The sequence below is a fragment of the Ailuropoda melanoleuca genome, chromosome 13 (genome assembly GCF_002007445.2).
Source record: "Ailuropoda melanoleuca isolate Jingjing chromosome 13, ASM200744v2, whole genome shotgun sequence".
Lineage (NCBI taxonomy): Eukaryota > Metazoa > Chordata > Mammalia > Carnivora > Ursidae > Ailuropoda > Ailuropoda melanoleuca.
In genome coordinates, this window is record NC_048230.1 from 30,939,375 (window position 1) to 30,966,064 (window position 26,690).

General features: G+C 57.6%; 2 protein-coding genes across 4 annotated transcripts in view; both read right to left on the reverse strand.

Moving 5' to 3' along the window:
• Positions 1-6,753: 6,753 nt before the first annotated feature.
• Positions 6,754-10,205, reverse strand: CD79B (CD79b molecule). Of its 2 annotated transcripts, none has more exons than XM_002924511.4 (6): positions 10,048-10,205; positions 9,301-9,348; positions 8,126-8,431; positions 7,780-7,898; positions 7,500-7,541; positions 6,754-7,388 (listed from the first exon to the last, which is right to left on the reverse strand). In XM_002924511.4, exons 1-6 carry the CDS (start codon positions 10,109-10,111, stop codon positions 7,290-7,292), a joined length of 678 nt encoding a protein of 225 aa, XP_002924557.1. In that variant the 5' UTR covers positions 10,112-10,205; the 3' UTR covers positions 6,754-7,289. The 2 variants fall into 2 exon arrangements, with proteins under 2 accessions (XP_002924557.1, XP_011229723.1); XM_011231421.3 differs by having other exon boundaries at positions 9,301-9,345; positions 10,048-10,203.
• Positions 10,206-16,385: 6,180 nt separating this feature from the next.
• The window catches only part of SCN4A (sodium voltage-gated channel alpha subunit 4), a 41,427-nt gene continuing 31,122 nt past the window's right edge, over positions 16,386-26,690 (reverse strand). For both annotated transcript variants that reach the window (XM_019805183.2, XM_034640289.1), the window contains exons 15-25: positions 26,214-26,684; positions 24,222-24,354; positions 23,442-23,596; positions 22,740-22,913; positions 22,513-22,635; positions 20,898-21,176; positions 20,592-20,645; positions 19,975-20,112; positions 19,357-19,461; positions 18,441-18,711; positions 16,386-17,665 (exon numbers count right to left, since the gene is read on the reverse strand). In XM_019805183.2, coding sequence (XP_019660742.2) covers positions 16,440-17,665; positions 18,441-18,711; positions 19,357-19,461; positions 19,975-20,112; positions 20,592-20,645; positions 20,898-21,176; positions 22,513-22,635; positions 22,740-22,913; positions 23,442-23,596; positions 24,222-24,354; positions 26,214-26,684 — 3,129 coding nt within the window. In that variant the 3' untranslated portion in view covers positions 16,386-16,439. The remainder of the gene's footprint in view (positions 17,666-18,440; positions 18,712-19,356; positions 19,462-19,974; positions 20,113-20,591; positions 20,646-20,897; positions 21,177-22,512; positions 22,636-22,739; positions 22,914-23,441; positions 23,597-24,221; positions 24,355-26,213; positions 26,685-26,690) is intronic.

Genomic DNA, 26,690 nt, shown 5'->3' on the forward strand with positions numbered 1-26,690 from the left:
CTGGTAGGGTACCATCGTGGGGTTGTCGCCCAGGTGAGGAGGCCCCAACCCGGTCCCCAAAAGGGGGGCTGTGTCAGGCCAGGTGTGCTGTGAGGGCTGCGCCATCTTTCCTCACCCTCTGTTCCCGTTCCTCCTCCCTGCACAGCTCCCCTCTGTCCACCAGAGAGGTGTGTCTGGGGAAAGGGAGCCCAGAGCAGCCATGGATCCTGGGGTTTCTGGGCACAATTGAGTCCCAGATTCGACCTCTGCTGCTGTCACCATCCCCCCATCCTTTCCCGCCATCCACCACCTGGTCTGGCCTGAGGCAGCCAGTGCTGAGCACAGATCTCCAGAGGGCCCCAGCCCCATACTGGCTGCCCCCCTGTTTCCCTGACATGGGGGCGCCCCCAGGTGGCTGGGACAGAGGACCCAAACTGGAGGCATCCCCCCTGCTCCTCGAACCTGCTACAGAGATGCAAACCAAGAAGAGAGGTCCCAGGAAGAGACCGAGGCCCCAAGTGCTTCCCCCTCTCAGCCCAGGCACTGCCAGAGGCTCTCAAGACCAGAAGAGCCCTTGAGGGCTTGGGTCTCGTCCCCAGCACTGGACGAGATGCTCTCTCCAGTAACCCTAGTCTCCTCCCAGTTCTCTCTTCTCCTTTTATTATTCACGTAGAGCTCTTCACATTGTGGCATGTTCGACCCTCATGACCATCTCGTGAAGGCTCTATTATTACCTCCCCATTTCACAGAGGAGCTGACCAAGGCTCGGAGAGGCTTGCTCGTGCCAGCTACCTCAGCCAAAGCTGACCTCCAAAACCTTGCTCTTCCCCCGTCCGTCGTCCCAAACCCTTTCTCCTGAGCAGACTGGGTGGGCCACTTAGTTATTCTATCTTCTAAATCCCTCTCAACACAGGAATCCTGCCCCTCATCACGAGGGTCCCTTTGCCTCACTTTGTCCTCCCTTACGAGACAGATTGTTGTCCCTCATTTCCCAGGTGGGACCGGCCCAGAGACACAGGGTGCACATTGGAGACCAGGTGCCGTGCAGGGCGAGGGCCGGGAAGGCTGGGTAGGACAGCCTGGTTCCCGGGCTTGGGGACATTGTAGCACATGCAGGCCACCAGCATCAGATCACCCCGGGGCTAAGAGCAGGAAAGAACACATTCCCCTCCGTGTAAACCTTCCACCCCTTGAGTTTAAGAACATTTAGCACTTGCGCTGTGGGAAAACAAACAAATGAACCAGCAAACCCTTCTAGAGGTCATTGGTTATGGTGTTGGCAACCAACGTTGAAAAGTCACACCCTCGTGGTACAGGATGCTAGTGCTGGCATCCTGCCACCTCCCACTTTGAGGATACAGCTTCCTTTTCTCCCACCATTCTGGAATCATTGCCCAACCATGCGCTGATTCACTATCCACTGGGGAAGGCACTGGGATGCACAGAGCTGTTCCCCAGGCAGAGCTGAGGGAGGACCAAAGTGCGCTGTCATTAAAGATGTAGGCTGAGGAAGAGGGGGCATGGGGAAGGCTTTCCTCTCTTCCTTGCAGCTCTACTACAGAGGAGGGGCCGGGAGCAAAATGGAGGAAGCTCTCTGAGCCCCACACAGCCTTCTGCCTCCTCGCCCCCTCTTTCCACCCTGTGGAGGAGGACTAATGTGGAGCCCTGTATGACCAGTTTCTAGCTCGTGGTGGGGGGACTTCTATGTGAACTGTGGACCATGGGTGAGGTCTCAGGCCTCCCCTAGCAGTGACGGGACAGGAGCCCAAGTGGGGGACTGCTTGAGAACCACAACAAGTGGGCACAAGGGAGGTGTGTCTGAGTTTCCCCACAGGCAGGGTACTGCCAAGAACAGATTGCCCCTGGGACGTAACTCCAGCTCCCCTTTGCTTCCAGCATGAGTCCAAGTACCATGTCAATCATTCAACATTGGGTCAAGGTCTCTAGAGAATATTATGTGGGGATTCCCAAAGGCTTTGTCAGGGGAGGTGGGGAAGGAGATCAACATTTCTGAGTGCCCACCACGTGCCAGGCTCTGTCCTGACTGATAGGGGTGGGATGCCTGTTTCATACGAGGACACTTAGACTCAAAGAAATAAAGTAGTTTGCCCACAGTCTCTTGGCTCCTAAGTGATAGCTGCCCAAGGCGCCCATCTTCCCATCACTTGGAACTCTTGAGAACCCTCATCCAGGAAAGACAGTGGCGCTGCTGGGCATGGACAGAACTTTCCTCACCACAAAGCTAGCGGAGGAGGGTCAAGTGCCCTCTCAGAAGATGTTCAGTGAAGCTGGGGAGAATTGAACGGAAGGAGCTTCACCCCAGAATGAGGTCCATGGACACCAAGAAAAGCTGCAGAAAAAACAACCCGATGTAACCCGATTTAATGAACCAAATCACATCATCCTTCACATGTGAATTGCACGTTTCAGTGTGCATCATGTTTTCACTTCCTTTATCTCATTGGACCCTTGGGTTTGCCACAGGGCTCAAGCATGGAGGAAGGGCCTTGGAGGGCTGGGGGTGGGGGTAGGATAGGGGTAGGCACTCCTGTGGGTTGATAGGGGTGTTGTTTACCCTGGCTGAGAATCTCTGAACCATCTACAGCCTCCGTAACTGGACCTATTAATTTCTACTTTGGGGATTATTCCCCGGGGAGACAGTCCCATGGAAAAAGTAGTGAGAGGGCACCTGGGTGGCTCAGTCGGTTGGGTGGCTTCCTTCGGCTCAGGTCATGATCCCAGGGTCCTGGGAGCAAGGCCCCTGTCAGGCTTCCCTGCTCAGCAAGGAGTCTGCTTCTCCCTCTGCCCCCCCCACTCACCCCCCCCACTCTCGCTTTCTCTCTCAAATAAATAAATAAAATCTTAAAAAAAAAAAAAAAAGAAAGGAAGAAAGAAAAAGAAGTAGTGAGTACCCAGGTGTGTCCAGCAGCTGTGGGAAGTCTGGGGTGCTTTCCTGATTGGTGCCCTTTACTGGAAATCACCTCTGACTCCTTTTACCTTATTCTGCGCTTATTTGTGGACATTTTATGCCCCTTGTGGGACTGTAAACCCTTCGAGGCTGGATTCATGCCTTTCATCTGTTCATTCATTCACTCATTCTCTTCTTCATGCATTAACTGGTTCTAGAAGTAGTCATTGCTCTTCCTATGTGCCAGATTGTACCTGGTAGATGGGCATACCCAGAGGAACAAAAGGCACCATCCTTTGTCTGCTGGAGCTTACAGTCTATGGGGAAGACAGACAAGAGCAAACAAATAAATACATAATGGCAAAATATACAAGGGAATATCACATTGTGAAAAATGACATGAAAGAAACAGCTAAGATAGAGAGGTGAGAGCAAAGCCTGGGAAGAGGGGGGAACGGACAGTGGGCACAGTCTCAGAGCCAGGAACCCAACCAGCCTGGGCTAGGCGGATCGAGCAAATGCAAGAACAATGGCAAGGGAAGGACTCAAATACCCACCCACCCAGAATTGGTAAGATAGGCCACCTTGTGTCTCCATGTCCTTCTCAGAGAATGAATTTAAAATAAGAAGTGCCAAAAAAAAAAATCAAAAAGTACAAGATCTTGCAATTTATGGCACTACACGCATGAAAAAATTTAAATGAAAAAAAAAATAGACAAGGCAGTATGCAGATGCTGATGACAGGTACACACAGATATGCTACACGGACTCACGACTTGCAGATCCCATGCCCTAAGCGGGACCTTCCAAGGCATCTGGCACCGCGCCCCCCGCCCCTGCCCACTTTCGCCACAAGAGAAAGTGGTGTTCGGTCGGAAAGAAAGAGGTCTTTATTATTATTATTATTATTATTATTATTATTATTGATTTAAGAAATGCACTAGCTCCATCTAAATGTGCTCTGACAAGCTACACTCTGAACTCAGGATTTAACGCGCGTTGATTTTTGTGCTCTGTGGGGTCATCTAAGTTTCCAGGTAAAGGCTCTGGAGTTGGAGGTGCAGCTGAGGTAACACAAGTAGGTTTGTTGTTTCTTTGTGTTTGTTTGCAACTGAGTCACTGGCAGATTCCGAGGGTGCCGGCACCAGGAGCACCGTGGAGAGCAGGACACACCCGGGAATCTCACAGATGTGGGCTCTGAATCCAGCCGCAGAGGGTCGTCTAAGAGGAGAATCCTCACAGACGGAATCTGGAAATCCCAAACCCCGTGTTCCAAGACGGCCTTTTGCGGTCCCTTCGCAGAAGACCCAGACACCTGCTAAAGGACAAACACTACCTACCAGTGACACCCACACAGCGGCAGCTTTTGACATTTTGTTTTGTTTTTCTCTCACCTCTGATTCTGCTGGAAAAAACACCCAAGCCCTCAGGTCAGAGCACCCCAGGCCCGGCAGCACCTGCATCGAAGGGGCCGGAAGTCAAGCTAGAACGAAGAAGGAACCAGCCTATGCTTACAGCAGGGCCCCGAGGGACCCGGTTGGATTCCCCCAGTGGGCAGTGGGGCATGTGCCCACCAAGGCACCTCAGGGCTGTGTTCTGTGGAAAGGGAGGCCTGGGGGAGCTAGTTGGAGCGGGACCCCTAGAAGGATGGTTCCGTAATGCCAACTCCAGCCCGGCTGGGACTCGTGTCCCCGTGTGTTGGGACTTGGGAACGATGGGAAATGTTTGCAGATGGCCAATGTTGTCCCGGGATCCTCTCCTTCTTTACTTCCTCCTCACTGTCTCCGTGCTGCAGTGTCCTCCGTCCTCCGAGGGACGCAGCTGTGTGGATTGGGAAGAATGCTGGGTGTGGCGTCAGAAGACGTCCCAGGCCCCAGGAGCTATGATTTTGGCCCATCGTTAACCCGAGCCTTGATTTGTTCATTTATCAAGTGGGGATGATGCTGCCCCCTTCTAGGGTTATGCTGGGGCTGACACAAGATTATATACACGAATATGGGGCTGTTCGATACAATTTTATTGTCATTTAAGAGGTGCTCGATCTGTAAGTATTTTGGGGGCCCAATAAAAGATTTTGGTTCATGTTCTGTACCCTGATCGTGGTGGTGGGTTATATAATCTGCACACGTGCTACAATTCATCAAACTGTACACTGAAAGAAAACAAAGGCAATTTTACTGTAAGACAATTAAAAAAAAAAAGAGAACAGCATCTGGTTCAACTCCTTTCTCTCAGACAAGTTTTTATGATTCCCATTCTACAGATAAAGCAACTGAGACCTGAGACTTTCCTTGCCCCCCACCAGCATCACGCAGCTTCTTCTGCACTGCCGCAGTCAGTTCTGAGGGCCAAGGACCCTAAGACACACACGACGATACCCACGGCATAAGCCACTAAAACAGAAAAACAAAAACAAAGTAAAAAAAAAAAAACCAGACCGACCAGGGAGGGCTTCTGCATCAAAACCATGAGGGCAAATACGCTCTAGGGGTGTCCGGGGAAGGAGGCAGGGCTTGTGGCTCAAATAATTCTCGGCCAACAGCACTGCAAAGTGTTAGGAAAACTCAGTGGTTCAAAAGTATTTGTCTTTTGGTAAAGCCAGGGCCTCCCTAGACTCAGGGCAGCCCCAGGTCAGGGGAGACCCTGCTGGGGGGAGAAGTGAAGACACCCTCCCACCCCCAGCCTGGCTGCTAGGGTCCCTGGCGGAGGTAGGAGGACAGAATTAGCGCCACTATGCAAAGCAGCAGGAGAGGAAGGGCTCCAGCTCAGTGGAGGCAGATGCCAAAACAAACCAGCCTCCTCAGGCCACTCAGATGCCACGGAGGGAGCGGGGAGCTGGCTGTGCCCGGCCTGGCCAGCATGGTTCCCAGGGAGTGCCACTGAGCCATGCACACATGGGCTGTGTGAAACCCTGGGCTCAGGAACCTCAGCCCCCTGCCCCACTCCACCTGGAGGTCCAGGGGGAAGCTGGTAACAACTGGTGGCTGCTCTTACTGGTCCCCACATGCTGGTCTTGCTTCTCCAGTTAAACTGACACTTCCCTAGGGGCAGGAATTTCTCTGCCTGAATCCAGGGTCCCCCCAGGGTCCCCCCAAGGTCAACAGGAAGCGGAGTGAGGCCTGGCTTTGCACATGGAAGTTCACTGCAGTTAAGCTCCTAGCTGGGAACTGTTCCCAGTCATTCCTGCAGCTGGCAGGTTGGGGCCCTAATTTGTAGGGCCCTACGGGTCATTTTATGGGGATCTTGGGGCTCTAGGGGGCCCCTGATGTGGTACTAGGAAAAGCTGAAGGAGTCACCTAAGGACCCCCCAAATTCACCACTGCAAAGCCTCCCTCTTTAGGAATCTCTCTCTTGCGTGGCTCTGGATCAAACTTAAAAACAAAATTTTCAGGCTGGGTGGGGAATAGTTTAACTGGAGAATAAGGCCAGCGTGGACAGCACAAGGTAGGAACAGGACTTGGGCAGGGTCTAGGGAATATTTGGGAGGGCTTCTTGCAGATGGAGGGCCTTCAAGGACAGTAGGATTGGGATGGGTAGGTAATGGCAAGCTCCTTCAAGGTTGAGACCCCTGCACTACAGAGCAGGTCCCAAGTGCGGCTTGTGGGCTAAAGGGAATGCAGGATAAAGGCATCCCTGCCGAGAAGGGCTACCAGCTTTTCTCTGGTCTGGGCCCAGCCAGGGGAAGCCCGAAGGGTGCAACTGCAGATTCCAGCCAGCCTTTCAGAGAGAAGCCCTAGTGAGCCCAGGAGAAGTTTGCGAAACCCATGGCAGTCATCCTTTCCTGCACCTACAGGCCCACAGAGGCCCAAACATCTGTGCCCAGAGAGATATTCTAACCCATCCCATACCCATAGATGTCACAAGCCTGTTCTCAACACACTGTTTATTCCATGGGAGAATGGGATCAAGGCTAGAAGCCCCCTGGGATAAGAGAGGATAGGAATGGGTGGGAGAGGATGGGAGAGGGTGGGAGAGAGTGGGAGAGGAATGTGGCCCTCTGCGTCCCATCTGTGACCAAGTGGGAGGGACCACGGCTTTTCCCGGGCTCTGCAGGAAGCTGGTCTGCTCTGAGTCCATTTACAGGTTCCAGACAAGCCTCTGCCTTCCCCGTCCAGAACGTGGGCTGGATCCCCACATAGCACCCCCAGAGGTCTGGGTCCAGTCTATCCCCGGAGAACTCCCCACTCCAAATCACTGCCCTGCCCTGAGGCCCTTCCACTCCAGTCTCTGCGGCAAGAGCTGGGGACCAGGGGCCAGGGCGGGCAGGCAGATGTGGTGGATCAGCTTTGGAGGCTGACCGAAGTCCAGGGAAGAGAGGATGAGCTGGGAGCTGGAGGCGGCTCTCACACAGTCAATGAGGGCCCGGCTGGCTGGGTCCAGGGGCGTGGGAAGGGCCGGCCCCTCACTCTTGACCTGGGTGCTCCCCGACTGACCACTTCACCTCTCCTGTCCGCAGAGTCACTATGTCCTCGTAGGTGGCCGTCTGGTCAATGTTCAGGCCCTGGAGACATGGGATGGTGCTCAGGCCTTGGCTCCTCTCTGACTACACCAGCGGTTGGTGCCGCCAACCACCCCACGGCCCTCAGCGCTGTGGGGTCCCCCTCTTCCTTACCTCATAGGTGTGATCTTCATCCATCCCAGCCTTGCTGTCATCCTGGTGGGGCAGGGGATAGAGAGCAGAGTGTTAGCTTCCCCCATCCCACCCACTGTTGGNGGGGTTGGGGGTAAGGGGGTCAGGGGTCAGGGGGTGAGGTGCACTCTGCCAAAACAACTGAATGGATGAAAGAGAGACTGCATAGGTGAGTCAATGGGTGGGCTCTGGGGCTGGGGAGATGGAGACCTTGCCCACATCTGGCCTGCCCCATGGCCGCCTCCCTGTCCCCCGTGGTCACCTTGTCCAACAGCAGGAAGATAGGCACGATGATGAAAAGGATGATGAGCAGGGTCTGGATCATGATGATGCCATCTTTTAGTGTGTTCCTCCGCTTCAACTGTGCCAAGGTGCTTAACCCTGCGGGAAGGTGGCAGGCGGTGGTGAGGCTGGGGACCCGCTCCTTGGCCTGCGTCCCTCAGGACCTCCTCAGAGTGGTCTAAGCTACGGCTATGGCCACCTTCACAGTGTGCCCCCCCCCACTGGTGGCAGGCTGGGCTGGAGCAGGGTGCGGATGGCTCCAGGAAGGCTCCGTGGCCCCATCGGCCCCTCTCCCTCCCTGGGTGGAGGGCAGGCCCCAAACACACCCATGACTCGCAGCTCAGTGCCGCAGCCCTTGCTGAAGGACCCCTTGGAGCACTTCTGCTCGCAGAAGTAGATGCCGTTGTCCTGGAACTGGACGCCTTGGATGGTGAGGGTGGCGATGGAGCCATTCTGGCTCTGCATGACGCGGCCCTTGTCCAGCAGCAGCGGCTTGGGCTCCAAGTCCATCTCCCGCTTCCGGAGCCAGCTCACGGCTCCCAAGTCCTTTGTGTAGCACCTTATTTCCACCGTGGCGCCCCTTTTCCGGGCTATGAAGCGCGGGTTCTGCCAGATGCTGGAGCAAGGGCCTCCTGCGGGCGCCAAGGCCAGGATCAGCACCCCGCGGAGCATCGTCCCGACCGCCAGCCCCACCGTGGGCCCCCTCCCCTCGTGGCGCGACCCTGGCTCAGCCCCTGTGGTCTGTCCTTGCTCTTGGGCGTGGGACAATCATGAGGCAGAGGTGTGTGGGAGCTGAGCTACAGGAGTGGCCACAGGCCAAACCACCAGGTCCTGCCCCTTTCCAACTGCCCCCACCCCAACATTTGATTTTCCTTTAGAAGGGTTCTGGAACCTTCCTATTCTTTTCCACGCCCATACAGCAGCATGATCTAGGCCTCACCCACTGGGGCCCAGAGGCCTGCAGGGCAGCCCCCCACCTGGCCTGGTGCTCCCACTTTTTAATTCCTAAACCTTCTTTCTCAGCTTGGTGAGCTCTCCTCACCTGCCTGCTCAAGAAGCCCCCCTCCTGCATCATTCCCAACATTCCCAGTGAGGGGCCTCTGGGAATCTTTGAGGCCCTGTGACCTGTCAGAGCCCCTAAGGTTACAAGCTCCTTCCCAGGCTGAGTCCGACTCCCCAGTGAGACAGCCCAGCCTGAGTCCTCAGTGCAATTCCCTCTGGCTTCCCCCTCCTACCCTGGGTTGAGCCACACCCCTTAGTCGCTGGGACTGGAGCACTTATGTCTAATGAGGGTGACAGCTGGCAGGAGGGGTGCTGGGGGGGAGCCTCAGACCCAGGCCTCTGAGATGGAGACCCTAAGGTAGCCTAGAGATGGGTGTCCTGGCCGGGGAGATCCGGGGGGACAAGGGCACAGGGGCAGCCATGGCACAGCCCCTGAGACCAGGACCAGCATTAGACACACACATACTTGCCCCCAGAAGGGGCAGGGGAAGTTGCTGACCTTTGGGATCCGGGTACTTGTCTTCTGTTTTGGCTGCTGGCACACCTGCTGGGGGGGAGGAAGTAGGCGGGGCTGGGTCAGGGCTCTCCACTGGAAACTGGCTGCCCCACCCCTACGGCCCCCCTGCATTCCTAGACCCACTTCCTCCTCCCAGGACATCGAGGTCAAGACCCCTCAGCCCTCCCTGGCACTGCTCTGGAGAGACTGGAGTGGGGAAGAGTCACCAGAAATCCACCTCCCAGCCCCTCTTCTGCCTTTGGCCTGTCGGCTGGCCTTGAGCAGGCACCTGGATGAGACAGGAGGAAAGTCATAACTGGAGGGCTGTCCTGTCTTCCAGACCAGGGGGCCATTTCTGGAACGTGCACATCCCAGGGTCTGGTTGGGGGCAGCCTCTCTCCTGTGTCCCTCCCCCCCCCCCGCCCGCCCAACATACAATGCCCTCAGGGCCTGGGGGTAAACCATAGTCCTCCCTACCTTCCGTGGCATAGACACCAACCTCTCACACCCAGCTCAGCCTGACACCCTCTAAGCAGGAGAGGGGCTGGGGCCCCAGACCCCTTAGCCCATCAGCATGGGTGATACCCACAGACCCAGGGCCCAGGGCAGTCCGAGGGAGACAGGAGGCAGAAAGTGTGAGAGACAGAAGGGGGAGGTTGGAGAGAGCAGGACACAGAACTGTGGAAACAACCAAACAGCCTGTGACAGAGAGTGAAACCAGTAGGCCTCGTTTGGGGGGGGGGGGCGTACCTGAAATCAGCAGCAACACTACCAGCCAGTTGCTGGGCATGGGAGACAGCACCAGCCTGGCCATGCTCACCACTCCGTCTCGGACCCCAAGCTAGTGACGAGGACAGAGGCTCCTGGGGGGGAAACGTGTAACTGCCTGGGCTGCAGCCTGTCCCCTCCCTGCCTCTTCCCCACCAGGCCCCTTCCTGCCATGCAAATTGGGACCCAGGGGAGGCACCAGCTCTCCCGGGACCCTGGGGGAGGGCGGGCTCTCTTGTCAGCTGTGCAGCTAAGGCTCAAAGGGCACCACAGTGGATGACCCTGGGAGGCGAGGGCTGCTGAGTCTTCTGAGGGCAGCTTGTGCTTCCCTCCCCGTGCCCCCCCCCACCACCACTGACGGTCATGTCCTGGGGTCCCCAGGCTTCTATTGCACAGTCTAGGTTCCCAGGCTCTTAGCTGAATATACCCCGGTCCTGTGGGTGAATGTGGTGAGCACAGCTTCTAGGCTCTGGGTCAGCCTGCACTCTGCAGGAAGAGAGGCACCAAGGAAGGATGGTGCAGGGGTGCTGTGGGGGTTGTTATGGGCTCAGGACAGGCACCTGGGGGGGCCCAATGTGCAGCCTCTAGGCTGGAGTGCAGGCAGCCATTTTGGGGGTTGATGATTTGACCCTGTGGAGGAAGGGAGCCACAGAGGTTCTTGAGCAAGAGCCAGATGTGGCAGCTACTTGGGAGATGACATGATCTAGACCCTGGCAAGAGGCCTCCCTTGGTGAGAGAATTTTCTAGAAGCTGCCAATGGGGTGGACTTAAGTAGAGACAGCTTAGAAAACACCCAGCACTCAGCAATCAGGGGACTTCCAGGGAGTTGTCCATAGCTCCCAGGTCTTGGGTGGCGACAGGAGGCTAGCACAGGGAAACCTCCAGGTTCTGACACTCAAAGGCTCCCTGGCTTTATCTTGCCAGTCAGTAGAGTGGTGGATGGAATCATAGTGTTCAGAAACTTGTCTGAGTTTCTGTCTTTGTGTCCCTGGGTCAGACACAACTTTTGCACCTTGGGGGCTGGGCCTGCCCTTGTGCAATGTACAACCTGCACAGCCACACATGGCAGGCTTGCTTACATCAGCCCTGCAGCTGAGCCCACTCTGAGTTTTATGCATCCCCCTTTTTCTCTCTTGTCCCCTCAATCCCTCTCTTCTCCCAACTCCCAGGAGGGGAAGAAAGATGCTGAATCCTATGTGTCCTCTGCCTACATCTCGTTCTCCCTGCTACCCTCCATTTTTCAAACAGCTTACGTTACTGGTGGGTCTCTTCAGGTTTAGAGAGACGTGGACCTGCTCCATTCCAGGGTTGGCAATGAGAAAGGCAGGGGTCTGGGTGCTGCCCCTCAGTCCTGGTGGACACCGGCCTCAGCTGGATGGTAGGGGCCACCGCCAAGGAGTGCGGGCCAGGACCAGAGCTATAGAAAACAGCGACAGGAGGGTTAAGGTTTCATCCAAGGAACAGCTCGTTCCTGGCAGTCCCAGATGTTCTTGCTGTTTCCAGATGTTCCAAATGAAAAAAAAAAAAAGAAAAAAGAAAACATTTCTCTGAAAAGGTGTCAGATGTTCAGTTCACAGAACAAACAGCCCAGGAATATAAACATTACCTGAGGTCAGCCTGGGGACCACAGGCCCCTTGTGCTGGTGGGAGTGGTTGGAACCCCCCCCCAGAGGAATGGGGAGACATCCAGGGGTTTCTTCCTTTAGCAAAGTACCTCCTCATGATGGAGACCTTGGTTAGCTTTGGAACTAGTGTCCCCCCAAAGGTGGAAAGATAACTGGGGAAGGCTTGGGGCACACACATGCGTGTGTGCCCATGTGTATGCTCACATGGTGTGTTGCCTGGGCTGTGTGGTGTGGGCCCTGCTCAGGAGCTGGGCCCCGAGGCCCAGGGTGACTACAGGGGGCACAGCGGTTGGGGGGCAGATGGCATCTTCCAAACACATCCACACACCCATATCCCCTGTGGGCAGGCATGCAGATGTGTCCTTTGGACTTCATTCCCATTCATGCCTGGCAGGGATCCATTTTCAGGAGTGGGTGAAAGCAGTGGGGCCCCCACCGCCTGCAGGGTTATTTGTCACAGTTGGGGCTGTGCCGTTCCTTCTCCGGTGACAACAGCACAGAGCTCTGTCTGGGGTTGTGACGCCTTTTCTTTCCTGGAACAGGAGGCCCCATAAGCCCACTCCTGCCTCTGCCCCCGGCTACCCTGGGCTGCACACCCTGACATTTGGCAGCCTCCACCTCCCCTTTCCAGGAAGGCAGCATCGAGACAAGAGATGGGGGTGGAGGGAGAGGGGACAAGGGGCTTAGGAATTTGAGGAAGCAAGAGGTCAAGGACCCCCAGCAACCCTGGGAAAGGAGAGGGCAGAACCTCAGTTTGGAAGGAGAGGCTCAGAACTCTGCCCCTCCCCCTAATCCACTCAGCCTGGCTCCACTGGACTTGCTGTTTTGCAGGGGAGAGGGAGGATAGGATGGAGGCCCGCTGGCTAAGAAAGATGTTAAATTTGATTCCTGGCCCTGCAGTGTACCAGCCAGAAAGCCGCCCCAAGTTACCTGGTGGTTCTCATCGAGGAGTGGTCCCACCCCACCGCGGGGGCATTTGGAAAGGCACTGGGGCCAGCTGATAGCTGATGGAGGGGTTGATTTTGAAATACCGGCTTATGTTTTTCATCTAGTATTTTGCCTCTTTTCCTCCACTATTTAGGGCTCAGTGGAAGCGTGGGCCAGGGCACCCTGCAAGCTCTCCTGTCCTTGGAGCCAGAGAGAGCCCCAGGTGCAGTCTGGAGAAACTTACAGTGAGAAGGAGCTCCCCGCCCCAGGGAGGGAGGTCAGCACCCCGGTGGGGGCTCAGAACCCTGCAGGGATGCCAGACCCTTCTCCCCACACACAGAGAACAGTAAGGAGGGAAGGGGCCTCAGGCATACGACTGAGGGATGGCAGGGTTCCCTGTGGCGGCCCACCCCAGCCTGCCCAGGTGCCATGTAAACTCAGGACCCAGGAAAAGCGGGTGTGGAAACCTTGTAAAGACTAAGTGTTTCCTAGTTTGGACAAATACAGTCCTGGGAGTCAGAAATCAAGTTGTAGAAGGGGTGCCTGGGTGGCACAGCGGTTAAGCGTCTGCCTTCGGCTCAGGACGTGATCCTGGCGTTATGGGATCGGGCCCCACATCAGGCTCCTCCGCTGTGAGCCTGCTTCTTCCTCTCCCACTCCCCCTGCTTGTGTTCCCTCTCTCGCTGGTTGTCTCTATCTCTGTCGAATAAATAAAATCTTTAAAAAAAAAAAAAAGAAATCAAGTTGTAGAAAACAAAATTATATATAAAATTATATTTCACTCACCAGGATTGTGGACTTAGCTCACGACATCATATTACTGATTGTCACAGGTCCATGGGACCCTGGGCTCTCTGAGGTCGGAGGCCAGAGGTAGGGTACTTTGGGGGACAGTATCTGTGAGGAGGGAGGGGCCACACCATGTGTCCCTCAGGCACCTCGGGGCCTCTGGGGGGCGCAGAGAAGTGGAGGGGTCTTCTACAGAGGGGGGGCTGGGGCCACCGGATCCCAATACCATTTCCTGGGCACCATCATGGGTCGGGGGAAGGAGCGTGGCTCTGCCTGTTAGGGGAGGGGGCCCCGACCCCTGACCTCACCTGGCATCTTGGACTCCAGCTAAGAAGTTGGAGCTGTAGCCTTAAAAATAAAACTGCCAGTTATTTTACCGGCAAAAGACCGGTTAATTCGGGAAGAATTAGAGAACTGCAACGCCAAACAAAGTAGCTAGAGAAAACCAGAGGCACCGCCACAAAACGGAGGACCGGCTCCTTTACAGAGGAGAAGGGAACGTTGGGAAGGCTGCTGTAAACACAAAGTCCATTGGAGTAAAGTGGGAGTTGGAAGTATGGTGGCTTCTCATTGGCTGAGTTGTGAGTGTCTCTCATTGGCTGGGCTGTTGCCAGGGCAGGAGGAAAGCCTTTCATCTCCCTGCCAGATAGTAAAATGGTAGCCACCTGTGAGGTCCCTCTTCCTATTGGGTCTGCAATTGATGAGGAGTGGTGGAGCCTGAGAGCTCCCCCAGCTGAACCTCCCGACTCCATTTTAGTGAGGCTTCCCTTTATTAATTTTCAAAATCCAAGCTTCCTTTTGGAGGGGGTCAGGAGAGAGCCGGACTGGGCCAGAAAGGGAGTTGGGGCTCTCCTTATCTTGCTCTCTACCCACCCTGAGGCTCCCCAAGTCTTCCCCATTTGGCTCCAACCCCACCAACCCTTCTTGGTTCTTGCAGCCCTCAGACCCCGTCAACCTCTGCATGTGGAGGTGCGGAAGGAAGAGGCCTACATGAGAGGCACTGGGGGGGGGGAGGTTTATTATAAGAACTGTACAAAGGAGCCTGCCTGCCAGCCTGGCTTGGGTCTGTTCCCACTCAGATAGAGTGGCAATGGGTGTGGGTGTGCAGGGGAGGGGGTCATAGGCAGGGGAGGCTCTGCAGTCTGTATGCAGTCCAGTGGTGAGTATCCAGTCCAACAGATGCTGAGGCTCTTGGGGCCATCCCAGTTTGGGGCCCCAGTCTGAGGGAAGGGTAGGGGGCAGGGTGCTGGTCAGGGAGGAGACTGCCCTCTCTAGGACGCATCTTCTGAAGGTAGAAGCGAAACGGTTGCAGGAAGGTAGAAGGAGTGGGCCTCTGTCCACAGAGGACACAGGCAAGAGACAGGGAGTGGGGCTGGGGCAATGGGTGTGATGAAAGGAATAGGAGGAAGTGACAATGCGTGGCCAGGGGGCAGAGAGTAGCACAGACAGAAAGGAAGGCTCCAGCCTGTGGGCACACACACACAGGCACACACACACCCACACCCACATTGTTTTGGAGGTTTTGCTGCTTCCTGAGTTTTAATCAAACTGTTCACAAGAAACAAGAAAGAGAAGAGGAACTAAGGTCAATGGGGACTCAACAACGTGCAAACCTTACCACGCATGTTCACACTCATCCACACACTCACAGCACAGGCACACCCCATGGACAGGCCTGCATAGGAGAGACACACACACACCAGTCAGACTACAAGGGCACGCTGACACAATACACACACGCAAGGCAGGACACAGTGCTTTGTGGACTTGAACATACACACAGCTGTACACACAGGTGTGAAGCAGATACAAGGCACACACACAAGTGAGTAAATCCAGTGACGCCTGAGCAGGTGTCTCACTGCCTCCTCTGAGCTCGGCCTCCGTCTGTTCTCCGGGAGCCAGAAGAGGCCTGGCACGGCCATGCCCGGACCAGTGGTGCCAACAAAGATGCTGCCCGGCGTGCCAGGCAGCAGGAAGTTGGAAGGTTGGGCCTGAGTCAGGTGAGCTGCAAGTCCCAGTGTTGAAATCTCTAACATGGGCTCAAGGACAACACTCAGGATCACTTTGCGGTGGGGGGGTGGAGAGAAGGATGAGGAGGGAGGAAGAGATGGGTGTGGTGGGGGATGAGGGGATCTGGAGGCTGGGTGAGGCTACAGAGGCCTGTGGTGCTAACGGGGGAGGGAGGGAACAGAAATCTACCTCCTGAGCTCCAGGGTCCCTACCCCTGCCCCAGGTCTGGGTGCTCAGGCCCAGGAAGCCTCCAGAGCAGTGATGTGGCTGGCGGGACCCCACCTATACCGACCCTCCAAGCTTCCTAGAAGATAATTCTCAAGTGTAATCCTCCCTCCTGCTCCTCCCCCAGGGGCCAGCCAGGGGAGCCAGGGACTGCACAATGGACAAAGCGGGACATGGTTTTGGGGGGCCACAACCCCAACTGGATGCATCAGGTTCCAGTGGCCAGTCGGACTTGGGGAACCACTTCTGGACCAGTGACGTTTCTCTTCTCCAGGGAATTCATGAGCTGGCAGGACGAAGCTGTATACCAGTCAGGGGAGGGCTGGAGGCCCTGGGTCAGGTGTCCGCTCTCACTGAGGTTAAGACATCTTTATCCGGGAGAGGCCTGGGGCACCTGAGCCACTTCCTGGGGAGAGGCCTGTGCTCTTAAGACTCTGGTGGCAGGAGGGCAGCTCATCCCTCCACTGTAGGCTGGCTCCTTCCCCACATGGGGAACAGAGATTTATGATATTCCGACCTCCCCACAAGAGGAGAGGCAGCAGGGCTCATGAGGAGGTGAAAGCAACTTCAAATGAGAAACCGCGGAAGCGGCGGGGAGCCTCAGGCCCAGGGTGGAGCCTCCGAGGACAATTCCCATGTTCCATGGCCTGGGTGTCAGCCCCAGCGTGGCCACATCCTGTCCCGGACAGGGAGCCGATCGCTGCAGACTCAAAGCCTGCTCTCTCAGCTGGCAGGCACCTTGAGGGAGTTTTGGGGGGGCCGTGCCAGGCTCAGCTGGCCACCCCACCACTGCTACTAGACAAGAGACTCTTTGACCCCCGGGCGCACTGTCTGCCCCAGGGGTGGGGAGGGAGGGAGGGCAGCATCCGAGGGGCTGATGGGTGTGAGCCCGATGGCGGGTCCAGAGTCCCCTGTTGAGCCCCTTTCCTCACCCGTGCTTGGCATGCTACTGTTCCCGTTCTCGGGGCCGTACATCTTGCTCATGGTGGTGGCGATCAGGCCCTCCTTCTCTGGGCCGCCGTCCCCACCGCCGTCCTGGCTGTGGCGGTACATGTAGGACGCCTGCTTCACCGTGCGCTGGAGCAGGTGCCGGCGGTAGGCCCTCTGGATCTTGATGGCACACACCTCCTCATGCTTCCTCTTGAGGGTGGTGGTGATGGGCTCGTAGGAGACCTTGGAGGGGTTGGCGGCCATGAACTTCTCCTCCATGGTCTCCTTAAGAGCGTCCATTTCCCCAGAGTCGCCCAGGACCTCCTTGGTGAGGGCAAAGAGGATGTCCAGGCAGTGGATTTTGTCCCCCGGGACCATGGGCAGGTCCAGCGTGATGAGCTTGATCTTGTTGGGCTTGGCGATCCTCAGTGGCTCCTGCAGGGTGTCCACGAAGTCCGAGAGGCGGCTGTAGGCAATGAACTGCGTGGCGTCGGGGTCGAACTTCTCCCACGTTTCATAGAACATCTCGAAGTCGTCCTCGCCGAGGGGCTCACTGCTCTCCTCCGTGGCCACGTTGAAGTTCTCCAGGATGATGGCGATGTACATGTTGACCACGATGAGGAAGGAGATGATGATGTAGCTGCAGAAGAAGCAGATGCCGATGGAGGGGTTGCCGCAGTCGCCCCTGACGCTGGTGCCCGGGTTCTCGAGCGCTGGGTCACAGTCGGGGGGCCCGCTGTTGAGGATGGGGTTGAGGAGCCCGTCCCAGCCGGCCGACGTGGTGATCTCGAAGAGGCAGATGATGCTATTGCCAAAGGTCTCAAAGTTGAACATGTCGTCGATGCCCGACTCCTTCTTGACGTAGGCAAAGTTGGACATGCCGAAGATGGAGTAGATAAACATGACCAGGAAGAGGAGAAGGCCGATGTTGAAGAGGGCAGGCAGGGACATCATGAGGGCAAAGAGCAGAGTCCGGATGCCCTTGGCCCCACGGATCAACCGCAGGACACGCCCGATCCGGGCCAGGCGGATCACTCGGAACAGTGTGGGTGACACGAAGTATTTCTGGATCAGATCGGAGAGCGCGAGGCCTGCAGGGAGCAAGTGTGAGGACCGCTGTCCTTGGGGGTGGGAGGCAGGGTCAGGGAGCGGGGAGAGGGGGCATGCGGGGCTCAAGGGGGCCTGGCCTGGTGTGCTCCTCCCCAGAAGGGAGCAGGAGCAGCACAGTCCAAACGGCCTGACCCATGAGGCCGGGCTCCCCCAGGGTTCTGGGGCCGAGGGCTATGCTCTGCCCTGACACAGCTGGGAGGAGGTGAGAGATGCCCAAGCTGATGGGGTTGAGGGTAAGCTGACTCTCAAGGCTGTTTGTAGATGCCCCAGATGAGACAGAGAGGGAGGACAGCTCTGTGTGTGACTCTGAGCATGACTTGTTTGTGACTCAGTTTCCTCGTCCGTAAAGCAGAGGTGGTAACAGTACCTACCTCCTGGACACCACAGTGCCCGGCAAATAGTAACGATCAATAAATGGTTGGTTGCTATCCTAATTACACACACGTCTGTGCACTTCTGTGTATGTGGATACTGGAACCATCTTACGTCTTCCAGTAGGCACACAGGCACCCCAGTGTGCCGCTACTGGTCAGGCACATGTTCCTAGAAGTGTATTCGTGGGTGTGCAGGTGACAGACTGCCTGTGAGCCCGGCCCATGTGCCTTCTGTGTATTAAGTGTGAATGCCAGCTGCACATGCACACGTGCCCGTGTAAATGTGTGTGTGAGCTTCCCAGGGGCAAGAGCGGGCATGTGAACGCAAGGACGGGAGCAACGGGCCTTCCTGAATGAGTCCGCCCGGCCTGGCCCCGCTCACCCACGATGGACAGGATGACGACCACAAAGTCGAAGATGTTCCAGCCGACGGTGAAGTAATACTGGCGCAGGGCAAGCATCTTGAGTGCGCACTCCCCGGTGAAGATGATGATGAAGACCATGTTGATATTGTACAGGATGTCCACTTTGAGCTGGCTCTGGTCGTCTGTCTCCACCATCATGGTGACCATGTTGAGGCAGATCAGGATCATGATGGTGATGTCGAACGCCTGCTTAGTCACGCAGTCATACACCATGCCCTGGATCTTGTTCTGCAGTGTGGGGAGGGGTGCAGGGGTGCAGGTGGGTGGATGTGGGGGGCAGTGGTCAGGACCCACACAGGATGTGGACAGGCAGGAGACACAGGATGACACAACAGCATGACAGAGAGAGAGAGAGAGAGGGAGATGTCAGGGCTTGTGGTAGAGTCAGCCATGGCAGGGAGGGGACACCCATCTGGAGAGGCCATTCTGGGGGATCCATGGGCTTCTTCCTCACTCTAGGACCCTTCCTCCCATCCAGGTCCCCTGGCAACCTCTCATCCTTCTCCTGAAGTCATTGCTCACTGGGGAGGGTGTCTGGACATCCTCTTCTTCCTGCTTCTAGGGCCCTCCCACTTCCAGAGGCCACCCGTCAAAGGGGTGGGTGGACACTGGGGGGCTGTGCAGGGCCACGTGAAGGGCAAGCCAGCACCTAGGATTTATCAGGCCACTACTGCTCTCCCACACGGAGCCTCTGTGCAGTTACAAAGAGGCGGGTTTCCCCTGCAGTGAGCCCAGCATCCCTGCGGGTGGACCCGGCCTCACGCCAGGGACATTGTCCGGTGGGTACAGTGCAGCCTGCATTTTTCCCCCGTCAACCCCCTTGGGCAGGAGGTTCATCTGGGCTGTAGGAGGAGGGGTTCAGAGGGCTGGTACCTGGGGCCGGGGAATTGGCTTCTGAGGCTTCTTGGAGCCAAGCTTCTTCATGGCATTGTAGTATTTCTTCTGTTCCTCTGTCATGAAGATGTCTTTCCCTCCAAAGTAGAGTGGGAGGATGCCTGTAAGGTTGGAGGCCCCTCTTCCCTGCCTCCAGGACTTCCCCACCCCAGGCACCACCCTTAAAACAGTCCCCACACCACCAGGGGGACCTGGAGGGACCAGAGATGGGGGTTGAGGGAGGGAGGAAGGGGAAGGGGGGCCACAGGGTCCAGAGAAAGGAGGGAGGGGAGTGGAGTGATGGACAGAGTCTGAAAGAGGACCAGCACTGGCTCATAGCCTGTTTGGGGCCACTTTCCATCAATATCTTGTTGGGTCTTCTGAATGACCCAGCCGGGTAGGCAGCACCAACCTTGTTTCTTAATAAGGTAACCAAGGTTCACAGAGGCTGAGTCACTTTCTCAAAGTCGCCGGGAGGATCTGAACCCTGGCTTGCTGCCTCAATCATGCCACCAGCAACAGCACAGTAGGTGCTGAGGCGGCACGTGGGAATGTAGGAAGGGATGGGTGAGTGAAGGGAGGGAGGATGGAGCCCAGGGAAGGTGGGTGGATACTCATCTTCTTCTTCTGCTGGTTGAAATTGTCAATGATGACACCGATAAAGAGGTTGAGGGTGAAGAAGGACCCAAAGATGATGAAGATGACAAAATAGAGGTACATGTAGATGTTCACCTCATACTGGGGCTGTTCTTCCTTCTGCAGAGGCCACAGAACAGGACGGGATGGGATGGGACGGGACCGGATGGGGTGGGATGGGATGGGACGGGATGAGATGGGGATGGGACGGGATGGGACAGGATGGGATGGGACGGGATGGAATGGGATGGGATGAGATGGGGATGGGAGGGGATGGGATGGGGATGGGACTGGATGGGATGGGATGGGACAGGACGGGATGGGATGGGATGAGATGGGGATGGGACAGGATGGGGTTGGGATGGGATGGGATGGGGAGGTTGGGGGAGATATGTTGGCTGCTCCCTGCTCCCCATCTCACTGTGGGCAGGAAGGGCCAGGGGCCCAGAGGTGGACCCCTCCACCCTCAGGCTGCCGAGTTTGGGGGCTCCTGAGGAGGCGGTATTGGGCTGGGGATGGGCAGAATTGCCATTGTGTCTCTGGTCTGCATCCTCTCCCCTGGCTCGCTCACCAACCACATCTCGGTGAGCCCCACTCACCTCCCGGGAGTCCACAGCCGCATACATAATGTCCATCCAGCCCTTGAAGGTGGCCTGGGAGAGTGTGGTTGGGTGTGAGGAGAAGGCTGCTTCCCATTTCCACCATCCATGAGTCTCCCTCCTCACCCCAGCCTGGTCCTCCCCAGAGCCCCACGGGGCAGGCATCAAATAGAGACCAAAGAGGTCTAGATACTACCTCAGGGTCCCACAGCACTGGGAGCGGGGTGGGTGGCCTCCTAAGAAGGAGTAGCAGTGGGTTCAGCACTTCCATCCCAGTTTTTAGCAAGGGCAGCAGGTTACACTTACCACCTGCAAGAGGGAGAGGTAGCCTAGACCCACGTTGTCATAGTTGACCTTGACGTTGAGCCAGCGGACCTGGCCTGTGTGCATCAGGCTCTCACACTCGGACTTGTTGTTGACCTCGGAGATCTCGAACCTCTCAGAGGTGGTGGTGTTGATGCAGTAGTAGAACTTGCCAGCAAACAGGTTGACGCCCATGATGCTGAAGATGAGCCAGAAGATGAGGCAGACAAGCAGCACATTCATGATGGAGGGGATGGCTCCCAAGAGGGCGTTCACCACCACCTGGGGGTCCGGGGGGGTGGGGTCATTGCCAGATCTTTACCCAGGCTCCTTTGGGACAGGGCTCCCCACCTATACTAACGAGGGGACCAGACAGGGCTGGGCATTGTTTTTCAGGGAAGGCTCCCTGGAGGAGGGTCCCTCTGAGCCAGGCCTGGGGAGAAGTCTGCTGGGCTCTATGTTGGGGGTGGGGTGGTGAAGTGAGGAGTAGGGTTGGGGGTGCTGCTGGCCTAGTGGTTGAAGAGGGCTCTCTGCTTGGCTGGAGCCGTCAGCCCAGAGTTGGGGCACTAGGCTTCTCTGGAAGCAGCCTGGCCACGGGTCACTAGGCAGGAGACAAACACTCCTTCCTCAGCCCCCATAGGAAACTCAGCCCCCGTGACCCGGCCCCCTGATGCTCTACTCCCAGCATTAGAAACACAGACACAGAGAAGAAGCCATCGGCATCTTCAAAGCAGCAGAACCCTGAGACTAGAGCCCTGTGCCCCACTCCCCAGGCCTGGCCGCACAGACAACTTCACTCTGTCAGGCTGGGCGAAATCTGAGAATTGTCTTTTTCCGAGGAGAAACTGTTTCATGACCTCCAGACAGAGTAGGAGGCACAGACCTAGTGATGCCTGGGGTAGCTCTATTCTTGGCTGGGGCACCAGCCAGCTGCACGAGCAGGTCATTTCCCCTCAGGGAGCAGGGGTCCCTTGTTCTGGGGGTGGGAGGACCCAGCATTGGCTGGCCCCTTGCATGAACAGGAGGGAGCCACTCAGGCTGAGTGCCCTGCTGGCCTGCGACCAGCTGCTTCATGGACGTCCGTCCCTCCGAGTGGGTCTTGTTCCCAACAGACCTCTCTTGGCTGGGGAAGTCCCAATTGCCTAGGCCAAACCTTCTATTATTTACTGTCATTTCTGTTCTCAAGGGCCTGAGGGAAGGGTGGGCAGGCTCAGAGCCCAGGCACAGGACCTGCCGGCTCATCCAGGTCTCAGAGCCCTAGCGGGCCCCAGTCTGAGGCCAGGGAGGGACACATATACACCCATAGGCCTGCCTGCCTTCTTCCTCCCTCCCTGCCCAGGTGCCCTCATGGTGCCTCCTGGGAGCTGATGCAGCCTCTGCTGCCCCCCAGCGGTGGCAAGGATGAGTCAAGGAGGGGCTGAGGGCCGGAAGGGGCATTTGGGTGGCGTGGGAGGATGTCTGGGGGCCTTCAGATCTCGTCTTCCCCTGGGGCCCAGAGTCCGAGACCTCTCCCCACCCCAGTGGTGGCTGGAGTACAGAACTGCGCCCCCTGCACCTTGCCTGGTGGTAGCTGCTCCCCCAATCCCTAGCCCTCTTCAGAGCCCCCTTCGGCACCCACCCTCATGCCCTCAAATCGGGACAGCGCCCGCAGGGGACGTAGCGCCCTCAGGGTCCGCAGGGATTTGATGGGTCCCAGCTCCGAGTAGCCCAGCCAGTTGGCCACCAGACTGATGATGGAGACCTGCAGAGGGAGGGAGGGCTGGTCAGGGTGGGCGGGGGCTGGTCAGGGTGGGCGGGGCCTCAGGGCTCGGGGCGCCTCCGGATCTGGCTGCGGGGTAGACTCACATCCACGATGAGGAAGTCGAGCCAGCACCAGGCATTGGTGAAGTACACCTTGAAGCCGTAAGCCACCCACTTGAGCAGCATCTCCAGGATGAAGACGTAGGTGAAGACCTTGTCCGCGTACTCCAGGATGGTGCGGATGACTCGCCGCTGCTCGATGTAGATGTCCTCGAAGGCCTAGGGACGCCAGCACGGCCGGGGGTGGCTGGGGCCGCCCCCAGGTCCCCCACCCTGCCTGCTGCTGCTGCTTCCCAGGCGTCTGGCACCAGGGTCAGGCCAGGGGCAGGCTGTTGGTTTCCCTCAGACTCCCCGGGGCCCACGGGAGCGAGTGATTTTCCTCAGGGGGAGCAGCCCCTCAGCAGCCCTTCCCCAGGGACACTCAGTCATCTGTTGGGGGCCTGCACAGTGACACATCTTCAACCCTGACCCCCCGAGTCAACATTCCCAGGGCCTTCCCGCCTCTGCCCTGGCTGGCACCTGTCGCTGGGGGTGCCCACACGGTCGGACCCCGCCTGTGGCTTTAAGAAAATGAACGCTCTCTACGTCATATCCTGCAACCACAAGTGAGCCCCTTTAGGATTCTCTGGGGTCCAGACTGCCCAGGCCTCATCCCTCCCGTAGTATTGAAAGGAGGGGGCCCTGGGAGGTCCTCCTTTGGGCCTGGCACTTGCCTCTGCCCATGCCCTTCCCCCGGGTGACACTTACCAAGGCTCCGCTGCTGAGCAGGATCATGAAGACGATGAAGGTCTCGAACCAGTTGTGCTCGACAATCTTGAAGCAGGCCCTGCGGAGTGTCCACCACATCTTCCCACGGCCCTGGGAGATGTCCACGTAGAGGAAAGGGCAGCGTTGCACGCAGGCTGGGGGAGGGAAGGGGCAAGGGCACCACATCACAGGACTGGGGGCTGCCTCCAGACATGCGGTCAGCTTGTTCCCACCACCTTCCTGGGATCGGCTGACCCCCACCTTCCCCATCTCTCCCAGGCAGCCTTCATGCTGCCCAGCCCAGGCCCTGGGGGCAACAGTGTGTCCTCAGGGCTCTCTCCTGAAGGGCTGGGCTGGCCCCTCTCTGCGGATGAAGCCGAGGAGGGTAACAGTCTTAGAGCAGCCATTCCCAAGCACTGGCCATTCTCAAGCACCGGGTCACACTCAGGGCCCTGTGGGGATTCCGCATGGCAGTCCTCAGGGGCCAGTGCTGCACCCACCGCACACTCTTGAGGCTCAGGGGGTCAGGGGCTAGGGGGCACCCGGGCTCTGGCACCCCTCTCTGGGGCTGTATTCCCCCCAGGGTGTGTTAGGGCCGAGCAGCATGGGCGGGGGCGGGGGGGGGCTCTGCATGTTCCATGATGCACATGATTCTGAGATGTCTTGAGGATGCTGTTGCCCCCCACCGGCCCTGGCATGGTCTGTCCCTTCCAGAGCTGCTGGGCTGGGGGAGGCACCAGGTGAGGTGGTGGGGGTGCACACACATGGGCTTGCCCTCACCCTCTGTGAAGCACTCCTCGGGCTGCTCCCCGTCAGGGTTCTCTTCAGCCTGCTCCTCGGGGTCCTCCTCGGGGGGCTTATAGTCGGCGGTGCTGCAGACGGAGGAGTTCCCATCGAGGGGCTGCGGTGGCTTCTGCAGGGGACCACAGGGTCACATGAGCCTTGGGTCCTCCCACCAGGTGAACGGAGGTCAGGATAAGAGAAAAGATAAAGAGGGGCTGGAGCTGACCTACTCATTCATTCATTTCCTGAGCCCAGGATATGGAACCAGCACTGTGGCCTGGCAGGAGAACCACAGTGAACAAGGCAGCGGTGATCCTGCCCTCACGGCACTTCAATTTGGAACGGGGCAGGGCCGAGGACTGGGAAGGGGTGATGAGGGCACAAAGAGGCAGGCGAGGGCCTCAAGTAAGGGAAGAGGCTGGGGGGTAGCTGAGCCAGGCTGGGGGTCCTGAGAAGCATGGGGTGGGGGCAGCAGAGAAACAAGAGGCCTGAAGGGACTTTTGAGGGAGCATGAACGGGGTCAGAATGGAGCCGGGGCTGCCATAGCTCACAGGGGATGTCACACAGTGTCCTCAAGGTCTGAGCCTTCCCATGCTAGGGTCTGCTGGGCTGAGGAGCCCAGAAAGAATAGAAAACTTTCCCCAGCAGAAGCTCCAGCCTGGGGCCAAGGGAACCAGATGGGAGTGGGGCAGGATGGTGGAGGCTGGTGCTGGCCTGGCCAGGCCTCCCCCACCTCTTGCTGGTACTGTCCCAAGCCAGGTTCCTGGCCCTAGCTTCCCTCTTCAAGGAGACCCCTTCATGGCTGGAGTTGAGGTCCCTGAAGGGGAAGAGGGAGAGAGGAGCTTGGGGGGCAGCCTTTGGATCCAGAATGGTCATCAGAAAATTACGGAGGTCCCCTTGTGCCCAGTTGACAGAAAGGGAAACCGAGGCAAGCATTAGGTCAGCCAGGGCACCCAGTAAGCCACTTGCCCTGCCTATGTGGCCCAACTCCCACAATCCCTCTTGGAGTCTTGTTTGCCCCCCTGAGAGACCCCAGAGCCTTGGCCCTGGGTGCTCTCCAGCCCTCCCCACCCCCGCTTCTCATACCGAGGTCGGTGCCACATTTCCCTGGGTATTTATAGCTCGGCAGGCACTCAGCCCCCTGGTAAGTCAGTGTGACACATATCTGGGGGGAATAAGGAATCAAGAGCTTTCAGGGCAAAGTTCTTTGAGACCCTAGTGCCCAGCCAGGCCCAGGGCCGATAGGGTGGAGATGGGCAGGGGGCCCTGCCCTACCTGATGGGCTAGCCATTCTCTTGCCAGAGCTGGAGGATGGGTTGCGGGGCTCAGAGTCCACTCCCCTGAGAGGCTCAGGCTGAGCTTCTGGGGGTGACTACCAGTCCCTCTGTCAACCTTGCAGGAAAGGGGCAGGAGGAGGGGGCATCTCCTGGTGGGTGGGTCAGGGCTACTGCTGAGACTGCCCAGCTCTCTGCTCTCCTTGTACCCAACCTCATTGGCCCCCCAAACTTCCTTGCCCCTCAGAGTCCCCAGCCCAGACCTAGCACTTTGGCCCACACTGGGAGCTTGGGACCAGCCCCAGTGGGATAGTGGGAGGAACTTCAAGCCCAGAGGGGGATTAAGAGAAGCCTCTTGGGTCCCAACCCTGGAGCTAAGGTGCCACAGGTAGGAACATCCTGTCCAAGAGCACCACCTGCTGGTGAGAGGGGGCCCAGGTGGAGGTGCAGAGCTGGAGAGAAGGGACCCTGGGGGCCAGGCAGGGCCCATCAGGATAGTCGTCAGCCACCATGCACAGAGACCCTTCTATGTGCTTATACACAGCATCTCACCTAGTGCTCCCGACCACGCCCTGAGGTAGGTGCCCTTACCCCCATATTACAGATGGAGAAACTGAGGCTCAGGATTTGTGCCTTGTCCAGGGTCATGCAAAAATTTGAAGCCATGTCTATCTGACCCCCGGCCCCCTCAAGCCGGGCCCTGTGATGGGCTCACCTTGCCATCCTCGGGCTCTGAGAAAGTGTCAGTCTCCTCCTCCGTGGGCATCTCCAGGTCGGACTCCTCAGAAGCGATGGGCACGTGAATAGTCAGGTAGGGGTTGTTGATGAAGTTGAGGTGGTCCAGCTCGATGCTGGGGGGAGAGCCGTCAACCAGGCCCACGTGGTTCAGGATGTGATTGTCCTTCTTCAGGTCCTTGTCGCCCTCCTCGGGTGGCGGCTCCTTCTTCTCGTCCTCTGGGGCACTCTCCCCAGCCTCCCCGGGCTCCCCGAGGCCAAGCATGGTCTCCCTGGGGCTCAGGATCTTGCCGTGCAGCAGTCCCAGAAGAAAGGCTCTGGCGAAGCCGATGCCCCACTTGATGCGGCCGACTGCGATCTGCAGGTTGTTCATCTCGCCGTCCTCATCCGAGGCGGCCAGGCTGTCGGCGCTGAAGGAGCTCAACAGCAGGGCCAAGAAGAGGTTCAGCACCTGGGG